General features: G+C 41.6%; 1 protein-coding gene and 1 pseudogene across 3 annotated transcripts in view; both read right to left on the bottom strand.

Annotated features, from left to right (window-relative positions):
* The window catches only part of NAPB (NSF attachment protein beta), a 47,186-nt gene that overhangs the window by 18,852 nt on the left and 15,069 nt on the right, over positions 1–13,265 (bottom strand). Inside the window, exons 2-5 of one of the 2 annotated variants that reach the window (XM_082744385.1) lie at positions 11,073–11,152; positions 8,286–8,402; positions 6,381–6,427; positions 6,140–6,217 (exon numbers count right to left, since the gene is read on the bottom strand). In XM_082744385.1, the coding sequence (XP_082600511.1) occupies positions 6,140–6,217; positions 6,381–6,427; positions 8,286–8,402; positions 11,073–11,152 (322 nt within the window). The remainder of the gene's footprint in view (positions 1–6,139; positions 6,218–6,380; positions 6,428–8,285; positions 8,403–11,072; positions 11,153–13,265) is intronic. The other variant, XM_082744386.1, reaches the window with a different exon arrangement.
* On the bottom strand, positions 776–2,341 carry LOC309871411 (ubiquinol-cytochrome c reductase complex assembly factor 1 pseudogene; annotated as a pseudogene). Its single transcript has one exon. The product of its transcript is annotated as a ubiquinol-cytochrome c reductase complex assembly factor 1 pseudogene (transcript).

Below are 13,265 nucleotides of genomic sequence, written 5' to 3'. Positions count from 1 at the left end.
ACTCCCATGTAGCATGGAAAAATCTCCAAGACATACTGTCAAGTGAAAAAAAAATTAAGTACATATTGATTGCATATTAGTACACAGGATGATATGTATAATCAAATATACACACACAAAATCAATATTATATATTTTCTATAGATAACACAGAAGAAAGCTTTTTAAAGATAAACACCAGAGTGGAAACAGGTGATTACCACCTGAAAAGAGGTAACCGACTAGGTTATCAATGAGATTCATGATTAAAGGGATTTTTGTCTTAGTTAAAATGTTTTGAATTTTAAAAACAATCATAAAGTAAAAGCGTATCTCATATACGGACACCTGGCTGTCTCAGTCATTGGGGCAACTCTTGATCTCAGGGTCCTGAGTTTGAGCCCTAGGTTGGATGTAGAGATTACTTTAAAAAAATCTTAAAAAAAAAAAAAATTAATATGTATTCAGTTAAAAAGCCAAGATGCAAAACTGTATGGTTAAGCCCATTTGTGTCATGTTAAAGGACACATATTTATAATTTACACTTATATAGGAAACAACTAGAAAGATACACATCAACTCTTAACAATGGTTACTTCTGGGGTGCCTGGGTAGCTCAGTGGGTTAAGCCTCTGTCTTCAGCTCAGGTCATGGTCTTAGGGATGGAGCCCCGCTTTGGGTTCTCTGCTCAGCGGGGAGCCTGCTTCCCCCCCTCTCTCTGCCTGCCTCTCTGCCTACTTGTGATCTTTCTCTCTGTCAAATAAATAAAATCTTAAAAAAAAAATGGTTACTTTTGGGAGGTTGGAATGAGGAAAGGACACTTGTCTTTACATTAAATGCTTTTTATTGTTTGATTTTTTAGTCTATGAACATGTATGACTTTTATAATACATATGTAAACTCTGTTCATTCCTCACTCTGTAGGGAGAACATCGTAATGGAAAAAAACACATTAACCCATTTTGTGACCCCATCTGATAGTTCTGCTTTAGATGATCCTAAGCCCCATGACTCTGCCACACTGTAACATCGTCCCACATAAAATGAACTATGATCCCACACAAGTATTTCCCACTCTGCCCTTCCTGCTTCATTTGGACTAGACACACCCAGATGTGAAGCAGAGTCATAAGAAACCATGAATTGAATGTATCAGGCATCTGACACCTTAGAAAGAAGGTTTTCTCCACACAGCTAGTATACATGCGCAGGGCTACAACCTTAATCTTCCATTTAGTGTATTTCAAAGGTCCTATAAATCCCATGGCTTCTGTTATCTTCATGAAGGCACCAACCTTCTCCTCCATAGGCTGTGGTGAATATTTGGTAGTAGAAAGCTTATTTGTGGTGTGATACTTCCTACTCCACTAAACATCTATCCCAGGAATCAGTTCTGACCCACCACATTCTAGGGACTGGCTCTTCCGAGGACACTGGAAAGTATCAGACAGAGACCTGCCCTACTATCCCTGTGTAGAAGATACAGGTTCCAATCAGCTGCAAACTGCAACCCACTGGGAAATAGTAATCTGGTTCCTAAGGACTCGCACCAGCAATACCATGTTCCTCTACAACTATTTCTGGATAAGGGGCGGGGGATTCCAGAGTCCCCGTGGCCCCCACCCTTAGCCTATGTTGTCCTTTCACCAGCGGGTGCCTGGCAACAGCCTCACAGGTCATCTTTAGATGTCCACACCTGGTTTAGAATTTTAAAATGTAGTGAAATTTAACAGGCACAAGTAGACCCTTCCCATTAGAAATCTGCTTGCTGTTTCTTACAATTTCAAAGACCATGATAAATATCAAAAGTAGAGCACAGCCACCAATAGCAACACCACACATAACAATAAATACAAAACCAGCTTGTTATCCTGTTATTTAAGTAGCCCACCAAAGGAACTGCAATAATATTCCTTCCTGGGAAATCTGGTAAATGTCACGATGCTGGAAAATATATGAATCCTGAAATGAGAGACAAGACCCTCTAGGACTGTGGTCCTCATAAGTGTCCTAAAGGAAATGCAATTTCTAAGTCACAAGAAGAGTCTACTTTGTAGATAGATTTAAACGGCTTTCAGATGGGATCAATTCTTAGAACATGTACCCCTAGATAGGACCTAACATGAACTTGCCACAGCACACCTACACAGTAACAAACAGTATTAAATCATGTTCTTGAGGGGCTGAAACAGAAATGAATCACAGTTCCTCTGGGTCATTTAAAAGCCCATTTAGGGGCGCCTGGGTAGTTCAGCTGTTTAAGCGTCCGGCTCATGGTTTGGGCTCAGGTCATGATCTCATGGGTCATGGAATAAGACTGAGCCCTGAGTCAGGATCTGCACTCAGTGAGGCATCTGCTTGAAGATTCTGTCTCTCTCCCTCTCCCTTTGCCCCTCCCCCTGCCCTCTCTCTCTCTCTCACACATACACACACATGCATGTGCACACTCTCTCCTTAAAAGAAATGACTAAATCTTAAGAAAATTTTTCTAAAAAGCCCATTTAAAGAGGACCCATTTATTATTGTTTAATTCATAAAATCAAAAAAATAATGTGAGTCTTTGAAACTCCATACTTTATTGTTCACTAACTAAATCAGAGAACATACAACAGCTTGTATTAACAGGGAAAAAAATTCATTTGTAGTAAATGAAATGTAAGATACCTTACATTATATACATACAACTGATTTTTCAAACAATATATATAACTGATCATTGATTTTTCAAACTTAAACTTCGAGCACCAAGCTAAGGCAATAATGTTTCTAAACTAGTGGCTCAGTCAGTTAAGTGTCTGCCTTGGGTTCAGGTCATGATGGGGGAGGAGTGAGGGAGGGTCTCTGCTATGCAGGGAGCCTACTTCTCTCTCCCTTTGCCAGCTGCTTCCCCTGCTTGTGCTTGCTCTCTCTCAATATCTGTCAAATAAGTAAAATCTTAAATAAATAAACAAACAAACAAACAAACACAGGAGCCCAAATATCAGGGAACACCACAAGGTAACCCTGCATGTGCTGAGTAATACTCTTAAATTGCTTTTAAAAGGGCATACCACATCAGCGAAGGGAGATGCCACCTGCTGGCCAACTCGTAGAATGGCAGGAAAACCATCAGGGCATTAGAAGTTGCCATGACAAATCAAAATCTTTAAAGAAGGAAAACAAGAGTATGCTATAGATCATTTTATCCACTCTGAATTTTATGGAGACCCATGTATGAAGTGGTTGCCCGAAAATATGCCTGGCAGCAGAGGCAACACAGTGCCGTGGGCTCCTGACTCAGAGTTCCTTCCTGACCATGCTGGGCAAGGAGTCGACAATGCAACCTCTGCTAGAAAGATGCTCTGCATGACTGCTGTCCCCGCGATGATTCAACCTCAATAAAGATATTGAGCCCTTCAAGACACCCTGACCAAAAAAATATCCCAGCCACACCAGACCCATCTCCTTTCTGTTAATGAACAGAATTCTGTACCAGGGAGCAAAGAAGGTTCAGGTTTGGGTCTCCTCACCCTCTCCAGAGTCTACAGATAGCTTCCCCAATAAAAAGGGGCATAAGCAACACACTCAGTGGCCCTGATTTAGTCACAAGCAAAGTATTCTTAGAAAACCATGGCATATTATGACAAAAAATGGCCAAATCATGAATTCTGTGTAAAAGCCATTGAATTTTGTGCTGCACAGCTACAAGGTAGAGCTTAGCATGAAGTGAGAGGGCAAAGGTTAACAATGCCAATCCAACTTTAGCAGTAAGAGACAACTCCCCACACCAAGATTCTATGTGCTTTGGTAAGTACGCTGCTATGGCAGAGATGGGTGCATTATCTGCTTATTTATCAGAGTTCTGGGCTCTTGGGGTACATCAGTAAGCCAGAGGCAAAGCTCTGTGCAGATATAGACACCCACTCTAGTGTAGGGAAAGATGATGAATAACAGGAATGATGAGCAAGCATTTGTAGCATATGATGTAAGGCAATAAGTGTGCTGCAAAAAAAAAGAAAAAGCTAAGGTAGGGGAGGTGTCTGGGTATATATTTGTGACAGGCCAGGGTTCCAATTTAACTAGGTGGTTATGATAAGTCTCATGGAAAAGGTAACAAATGAGCAAAAATTTGAAGGACAAGTGGGAGTTAGCCATGTAGGCATCTGTGGAAAAGCCCCACAGAGGAAAGAGCAGTACAAAGGTCCTGAGATAGGAGCTCATCTGGCATGTATGAAGATCAGCAAAGAGGCCATCGGGGCCACAGCATGGTATAGCATGGGGGAGAACGGTGAGGCAGAGCAAGAGGAAAGTTTAGAGAGGCACAGGGGTGAAGAGGCAGATCAGTGGGGCCTCAGAGTCCATCTCCAAGGCTATTCCTCTGGGTGAAGAGGAGGCAACATCAGGTTGTAAGCAGTAGAGACACAATCTGATGTATTTTTGATAAGGATTGCTCTGGCAATCCTTACACTGGGGTAGAGGGTCACTATTATTCACAGTATCAAAATCAGTATAATATATACGAAATTACCATTTCGTATCAGGAAGAAATTTCTTATGCTGACAACAGTGTCCATCTTCCTAACTTGCTAACATATTACACCTACCCTCTTGATGGTCCCCTAGAATTTTGGTCAACATGCTATTTGTCAGTATAAAGCCCCCTTTCCCTAAGAAAATGCACAGAAGCAGAAGAGGGTGAATCCAAAAGAAGGGGTGATGAGGACCCTATGCCCAGGACTCAGAGCTCAAGCAGGAAAAGAAGGGAAGCCAGTTTGGAGGCTCCTTGCAGAGATCCAGGGAAAGCTGACAACAAGGTTGAGTGAGAGGTGCCCAGACGTGGGAGCATGGAGGACACCATCAGAGAAATCGCCTGTAGGCTGGATGTACAGCAAAGGAGAAGGCAAGGATGCCTATGGTTTGGAGGGGAACATCATGGTGGGGTATCAGAATTCTGACTCAGACACACTGGGTTGGAGGTTGATGGTCACAGACAGGAGGGTAGAATCTGAGGTGTAAAGAGATGCGGACTGCAGATGGACTTTCAAGCCACCGGCATACAGATGATCTGTAAAGCTATGATGCTGAGTGCACAGAGAGTACTAAGGGAGCAATGTGGAGCAAAGGAAGACAAGGAGTCAACCCTGGGTGCCCCACACAAGAGGGCGGGGAGAAGAGGAGGCATCATTAGGCACCTGTGCCAGAGGTTGAGAGAAACCCTGAGACAAAAGAGAGGAAGAGGGACGCCTGTCTGATGCCACAGCAGGCTCAAGGAGTGCTCTGACTATTCAGATAGGACACAGCTGTACTCCTAAGAGCATGCCTGGTGCTCATCAGCCTGGCAAAAACAACCAATGGATTCCACTACTGTTTGTCCTTCTCAGTCACACCTCCTGTCTTCCTTCTACAGTACTTAAGACAGTGTTACACAAACATCTGTCTCCAGAACTGTGGCAGCCTCTGGAGTCTGACAAATGTCTTCCTCTTGCTGAGGTACCTTGAGCCCTGCCAGCCATCTCCTGTGAGAAGACAGTATGAAACAGGAGGAAGCTGTGTGCTGGGGCCAACTTTGCCTCAGCTCCGCTAGTTCCAACCTAAGTGGTTCTAGGCAGTGCAGTCCTTCCAAGTCCGAACTCCCACACCCATCAGGGGACCTCTGTGTTTTAAAACTGGAAAGCAGTTAAATCCACAGCATGCAAGCAAGAACAGAGCCTGGGAAACAGTGGTGCTCAGTGAGCATTTTCTCCTGCCTCTCTTCTTTTGCTACTATAAATCAGAGCTCAGCAAACCAGACCAGGTGTGGCCAAGCTGGCATTCAGCTCCCTTCCTCCTCCAGGTCAGGGCCTGAATATAAAGGTGTGAAGACGCCTGCAGTCCTAAAGCTTCCTTCACAGGGCCACAGAGGCCTTGGTGACCAAGAGAAAGACTTCTGCTGACACCACCATCCTGACATGAGTCACCCAGAGCAGAGATAACAGGAAGGCCTGGTAAACCTTACCCAGCTCTCAGGGGCCACATGCTCACCCCAACAGAGGCCCATCTAGTCTTCAGTCTGTCAGGCCACCCACCCTCCATATGAAGCCATCTCAATGGCGCTGTACCACTTAACTCTGGGAGAGAGCTCCCTGAGTCATGTCATCCACCTGCCTCGTACCCAGCTGTGGAGGAACTGTGCCCAGCTTACCTTCTCAATGTCTACCAGTTCGGTCTCATAGATCTCCGCAATGGTGATGTGGTGCTTGGCTGCGATTGTAAACCTTCCCTGGGGTTAAAAAAAACAAACAAACAAAAATACAGAGTTACATCCTGCTTTTACCATTTTGAATGTCAATCCCTTTGGGAAGCAAAAAACAACGACAAAAGTACAACTGTAAGCCATCTCCAGGATTCCACCCCATAGCCGCTCAAGCAAGGCAGTGTCTTACCATGTCTGTGTAAATGTCGATGGCTGCATTTAAGCAGTTGATAGCCTCTGAAGCGAAGGCATTTAAGAAAAACAATGAAAAATCCATTCAGTCAAAGAGGGTTCTGGGGAGCCTATCTTCCTGGCTGTTACTAGAATGTTAAAGAGGTTGCATTTGCTGTGGACGGTGGGCAGGTGAGTTAGTAAAAAGCAAGCAGAAATCACACACAAGGCCAGACCCCTCAGTATGGTCAGTTCCCAGCAGGTGTAACTGCAGCTGGCCTGGGACTGGCTCAGTACTCTCAACTTGACAGTGAAGACCCCAGCCAGGGCCAAGACTACATTAAAAAGCAGACAAAACCATGTGGGCTGTCATCAACACTGATCAGCTTTAGTTGCTAAAATATAAATGTAAAAACATTCCTCAAATGATATCATATATATATGTTATATATATATATGTGTACATATATATGTCTTCTAGAATTTATATATATAATTCATATGAATTATATATATATAATATATATGAATTATAGAAGACAGTCCTTCATAAGGAAGATCATTTCAATAGATTTGATTCTTCATGCAGCCAAAATCAAAAGCACTTCGAAATACCTGTTCAAACAACTTAAAGTCAACATTTCATACAACATTAAAAGACGCTAATTTTTAGTTTACCGATATATGCCAAAAGGAAGAAAAAAAAAATCTAGTGATACTGCCAATAAATTCTATTCATTTTCTGAAACACTGAGCCAACAAATTTCCTGTCACAAAATGGTGGTCTTTATAAGGCTGACATATGGGGGACAGCTCCAAATTTATTGCTTTTGCTTTAAAGGAGGCAGCAAAGAGAAAAGGCCTGACTGAAGCATTAGAAAGGTGCACAGATTAACAAAATTAAAAGCAACTTCCTCCCACGCTATATTAAGAAATGTGGTTTATTGTATCTTTAAAAATACAGAAAAATAACCTACCCACGATGCCACTCAAACCCACTGCTAGTATTTTGATCCACTTTTCCTTCCAGTGTTTTCTGGATGCATTTCTATGTGCACACCTTTCTTCATAAATTTGAGATCTCAATTCTCATGAGGTTCTTTGGTTACCATGTAGATATTGACGCTCATTGAAGAAGCTCTTAATCCAGGGACTTTATTAATGCCTGCATCATATTCTAGAATACTGATGCATTATAATTTTACCATTCTATCCGTGCTGTTCATTTAGGCCATGTCCAGTTTTTAACATGTGGAAATAGAATGTGATTAATCTTTATACAAAAGCCCTGGAAGCAGCTTCATTCTCAATTATATATTCATAATGAAAGTTGGGATTTCTCTGTTAAAATGCACTGCTAAAAGAGAAAAATGAGACTCCACAGCTACTAGTGCATGTGCTATAGGAAGAAGTTAGTACTTTTAATCACTGAGTTTATACTCTTAACTAGAAAAGAAATAATATCTGCAAAATTTTGCCACTTTAAATATACAAGTTCATTCTTTCTTCAAAACCAGTACTTTGAAAAACATTCCTCAAAAAGTCAGATGAATATTGGGTGAATAAGTTGTTTTTACCTATCAGATATTATAATCTCCCATTAACTGGATCTTAAAATGCACTTATATTTAGGAGTGAGGGACCATTCTTTTTCTTTACTGAGTAATAATATATTCATAAAGTTAAATGGCATTTAAGAAAACAGTGCTGTCAACTAAATAGCCAGGACAAATTGAACATAATTTCTCCTCATAAAACCTCAAAATAATTATGGAAAAATCCCTAAAATTACTAAAATGTCTATCATCCCAAAGCACAAAAATTTATTTTTCCCAGGACTCCAAGGTTGTGCACCATATCCTGTGAGAAAGGTCCCTGACATTGACCCTATGGTTCTAGTCACAGAGATGGAGGTGCATCTTACCTTGAGGGTCTGCCTTCTTGTAAGCATTGCCAGCATCCACAAAGCTGGTGGCAGAATCATGCTTGCTCTGAAGCTGCATATGGAGCTTGGCTGCCTGACAAAATGCATTTCCTGCAGCTGAAGAAGACAGGTCACTACAATTAATCACAGAGGAACAGGTGTTCCCAGGGTGGTCTGTGCTCTTAAGTACTGGACCTACTCCTGGAAAAGTTCCTTGTCACTGAAAAGCAGCATTTCAGTCAAAAGCACATGTAAATGTGGTCAAGTGCAACTCAGATATGTGTAAAGAAACCTGAACCAAGTTGAACAGTGACAAAAGTATCTCTCAGCCCCAGGAAACCTCCAAGTGGCACCTGAGTAACAGGTCTCCATTTAGTACCAGAGCCAGTCCCGTTCAACTCCAGCATATATTAAACACTGACCAGGGCATCAAGCTATAGGTGTTTGAAGAAAGGTAAAACACTGAGGTCAGGAATACTTATTTGCTCATCTTTTTTCTCACAGCGCCCAATGGACTTGGCTGTCATTGTTGAAGAAAGCGCTGATGGAACCTTCTCGGACAAAGTATCTCAAAGAGTGAAAATTAGGCCCACAATTTCAAAACTCAAAGTTTCTTAAGTTATAACAAAATCTGACTGAACTTCATATGAGGTTTAATATGTTTTTTTCTCCCAGTTAGTGTGAAAACTTGTACATTCCTTGTGGGATGATGGGTGGGTTTGGTTAGGTGCGGTCCGGGTTTTTGCTGGGACAAGACATAATGTGAAAGGTTTATGCACAGAATTTTTTCAAAAAGGTTTTGATCAGGGACTGTAAATTCTGGAGTGGCAGAAAAGAAGGAGGGAAGGAATGCCTAGCCACAGGAGTGACATGAACAAGGAATAAATGCTTGAAGGCAAGAAAAACCTCAGAACAGAGGCCACTGATAAGCCCACGCTACCTGCAGGAGGGATGAACACAGCGGGCAGGGGAGGTGAAGGCTGAAAATGCTATGGGGACAATTCTGGAAGGCTTTAATGCCTTAATGTCAGCACGAGGAACCTGGACAAGGATGAGCCCCCAGTGTCATGAAGTTCTTGGCTCAGAGAGAACCACCACAGACTGGGAAGCACAAGGCCTGTGGGGTCACAGCTCAGTGAGGTCTGGAATAGGGAAGTCAGCACTTATAGGAATAGATGGGAAAGAGATCCCTTCACTAGAAAAAACATGATGACGAACATCAGAAGACCTTTTGGTACTTAAAAAAAATATTGTTAGTCATTTCAAAAATCGTGACAGACACCAAAAAAACCCATTGCTGGTATTAAGAAATAAAGCATTCAATTCCACAAAGCTTTGGCTATCATCCCTTATTCTGACTCCTCTTCCAGAGGTAACCACACAGTTCCTACTCAGGCTTCTGGACTTCCACCTGAGGGAAAAGAAAAGAATCAGTACGGACTCCCGATCCAGCCTGCCCAGGCTCAACTCTGGCTCTGGCCAGAGAAAAAGAGTGCCCAGGTAGTGTTGAAAATCTCAGACATCAGTCTGAGCAATCAGAGAGGAAGTGGCCCCCCACTGAGTGAGACTGGGGAACCCTTGCCCACCATGCTTTAACCCTTAAACTGGTGAATCATGGGGTTGGCAGTCCCACAGGAGGGGCTGCCAGGGGAGTAGGCAAGCACATGTGGCAGCAGCTAACTGAATGGCAGCTCTGATGGGCTCTGCCTCAGTAGAGTACAGTAATAGCTTGGGCCTCCCAAGTAAAATGCTTCTAACAGATTGGCTCCTGTTATGCATACAATGGCCAATCTCATCAGTACATGCAAATCATTCCTTGGATTATACCTTTATATGATACAAAAGATACAAATGGTGAGACAATGCTCTTTTCTCCTCTACAGTTTTCAATATATTATAATTCAGGTGTAAGTACATTTTGAAAACATAACATATCCTTTTAACCTAAAACTGAATCGATAAGTGAATTTTACTCAGAAAGGACCATTCATTCAGATTCTTATATTTCTATAGCAATTTCTTCACTGAAATGCTTTTAAAGTGTCAGCCTTAATGGGTAAATCAACACAGTTACACCCTAAGCTTATACAATATTATAGTCCATTATATCTCAATAAAGCTAGGGGAAAAAAGCAGATGGGGAAAAGATTTGTATAGAGGGCAACATCCCTACTTTAGATCATGTAGCAGGTGCAAGCCAGGACTACAGACCCAGTCCCTGTTCTAGCTGAAGGCTGGCTCCATTTTCATTACAGAAAGATCCTATCACAGAGACATAAGAAGCCCCTTTTTTATAGTAGGGGACAAGTTTGATTCTCAAATCACTGTTAGAAAGAGTCATCTTTTCTCAGACCAATAAAATAATTCCACTATTTTGGAATTGATTTTGTTACGTGTAATTTCACTGGATAGAAAGCATTATGTTAAAAAGTAACAATAAATCTGTTGGAGTTTATAGAAATAACACTCTTACTGTCACATTTCTCAATGTAACCTCAATCAGCTACCACAGAGCTCCTCCCACAGTAAGAAATTCTCAACCAATGTTTAGGTAAAAAAACAAACAAACAAAAAAACAGGCTTTGTTCACTTAGATCAAGGTTCTTTTCTTCCAGGCCATGGTGGCCACACCAGTTATTCCAGCAAGGACACCTGTCTCAGCCAGGGAGGTGACACAGGAGGAATGCAGACAGCTATTTCTTCCTTCAAGATGATTTTAAAGTTATCTGCCTGAAAAGCAAAAACAAACAAACAAACAAACAAAAAAACAAAAAAATGTATACATACCACTCCAATTTTTAGCCATCTTGAACATATTTGCAGCTCTGGTATACATTTCACAAGCCTCTTCTATTTTTGTGTTTCCTCTGAGAAAAATTTAAAAATGAGGTTAAGTTTTCCTACAGCAACCATCCACATCTCTAACTCTCCCTCCCTCAAATAATAAGCATTTAATGAGCATTTACTATGCGCCAGACAAGTAAAGAATCTTAGCTGCTTGCTCAAAGGGTACACACTTATTATTCCTGTCTTCTAAATGAGGAAACTGACGCATACAAAAGTAAAGTAAATACCCCAAGGATGCCACAGAACTGAGACTCAAATACAGAGTCTCAGACTGAGTCTTAGACTGAGACTCAAATACAGACTCATCTCAGAGCCAGAGGTCTTTTTTTTTTTTTTTTTAAGATTTTATTTATTTATTTGACAGACGGAGATCACAAGTAGGCAGAGAAGCAGGCAGAGAGAGAGGAGGAAGCAGGGTCTCCGCTGAGCAGACAGCCCTATGTGGGGCTCCATCCCAGGACCCTGAGACCATGACCTGAGCGAAAGGCAGAAGCTTTAACCCACTGAGCCACCCAGGCGCCCTAGAACCAGAGTTGTTTTTTTTTTTTTTAATTTTTTATTTTTTACAAACATATATTTTTATCCCCAGGGGTACAGATCTGTGAATCGCCAGGTTTACACACTTCACAGCACTCACCAAAGCACATACCCCCCCCAATGTCCATAACTTCACCCCCCCTTCTCCCAACCCCCATCCCTCCAGCAACCCTGTTTGTTTTGTGAGATTAAGAGTCACTTATGGTTTGTCTCCCTCCCAATCCCATCTTGTTTCATTGATTCTTCTCCTACCCACTTAAGCCCCCATGTTGCATCACCACTTCCTCATATCAGGGAGATCATATGATAGTTGTCTTTCTCTGCTTCACTTATTTCGCTAAGCATGATACGCTCTAGAGCCAGAGTTTTTAATCAGAGTTTTCCATGTATAGAAATTGAAGTTTTGTTTCTATCATTAATAAAGTTATGGCTTCTTGTTGGATGGAAAAAAAAAAAAAAAGAAATTGAAGTTTTAGGTCAATTGGAGAAATAAGAAGTACAATATATATTTTTTAAAGATTTTATTGATTTATTTGACAGAGAGAGAGAGAGAGATCACAAGTAGGCAGAGAGGCAGGCAGAGAGTGGGAAGCAGGCTCCCTGCTGAGCAGAGAGCCCTATGTGGGGCTCGATCTCAGGACCCTGAGATCATGACCTGAGCCACCCAGGCGCCCCAAGAAGTACAATCTTTGCATAAGATTAAAATTTGAAGATTAAAGACATTTTTTACCCTGTTTTTTAAGAGTGTAGCACTATGTTTATCCAGACTTTAAAAACAAACAAATGAAAAAAAACAAAAACAAAAGCCTGAAGCCATGCTTTTTGACTGTAACATTATCACCTCTGGCAGGAGACAAGCTGTTCTCCATCATGGAAGGGCCTCAGTGTCCAGACCATCAACCCATGTGGAAATGCATTTTATAACATCCTGAGAAAAATTTAAAAACTGCTGCTTGAATACATACTGTTATGGAAAGTTCTCCACTAGGCAGCTGATTCCACTGAGGGACAGCTTTAGCTGTCAGACATGTCCTCTTACACAAAGGCAAAAATAATCCTCTGTAACTTGCACCAGAGTTTTCTAATTTAGCCTTCGTTCTTCCTAAGCTAAACGAAGACCCTTTTATAAATGATGTTTCTCTACCTTGTCTATCTATACTATAAACATAAATAACCAAAGAATGAAGATAAAACACCATATGCAGTGAAGAATTCAGAGTGGTTTAAGGACACAAGGACTAAGAGAAAGGGGAGATCAAGGCTGACCCTTGGAGAGTGGGCACAATATGAACAACAGTGAGCACATATGCATATATCAGAAACTCAAAGAGAGTCTGAGCTCTAGCAGAGGGACATAGACAATTCTGTGTCAGTACACCTCCGGTGTAGTACACGGACTCCAGTGTGACTCACACCTTAGGCGGTAACTACTTCTCTGGGCCTCAAGTTTTTGCATGTGTAAACAGTAGATAGCAGAATATCTACTTGTGGGTCATTATAAAGATCAATGGAAATAATCCATATATAGTGGCCACTGCAGGGCTTAACCCAGAGTCCATACTCAATCAAGATGATTATTATAATTATGTGCAGGTA

The sequence above is a fragment of the Mustela nivalis genome (assembly GCF_964662115.1).
Source record: "Mustela nivalis genome assembly, chromosome: 8".
NCBI classification, from domain to species: Eukaryota; Metazoa; Chordata; class Mammalia; order Carnivora; family Mustelidae; genus Mustela; species Mustela nivalis.
This window is presented reverse-complemented; position numbering and strand designations above follow the sequence as displayed.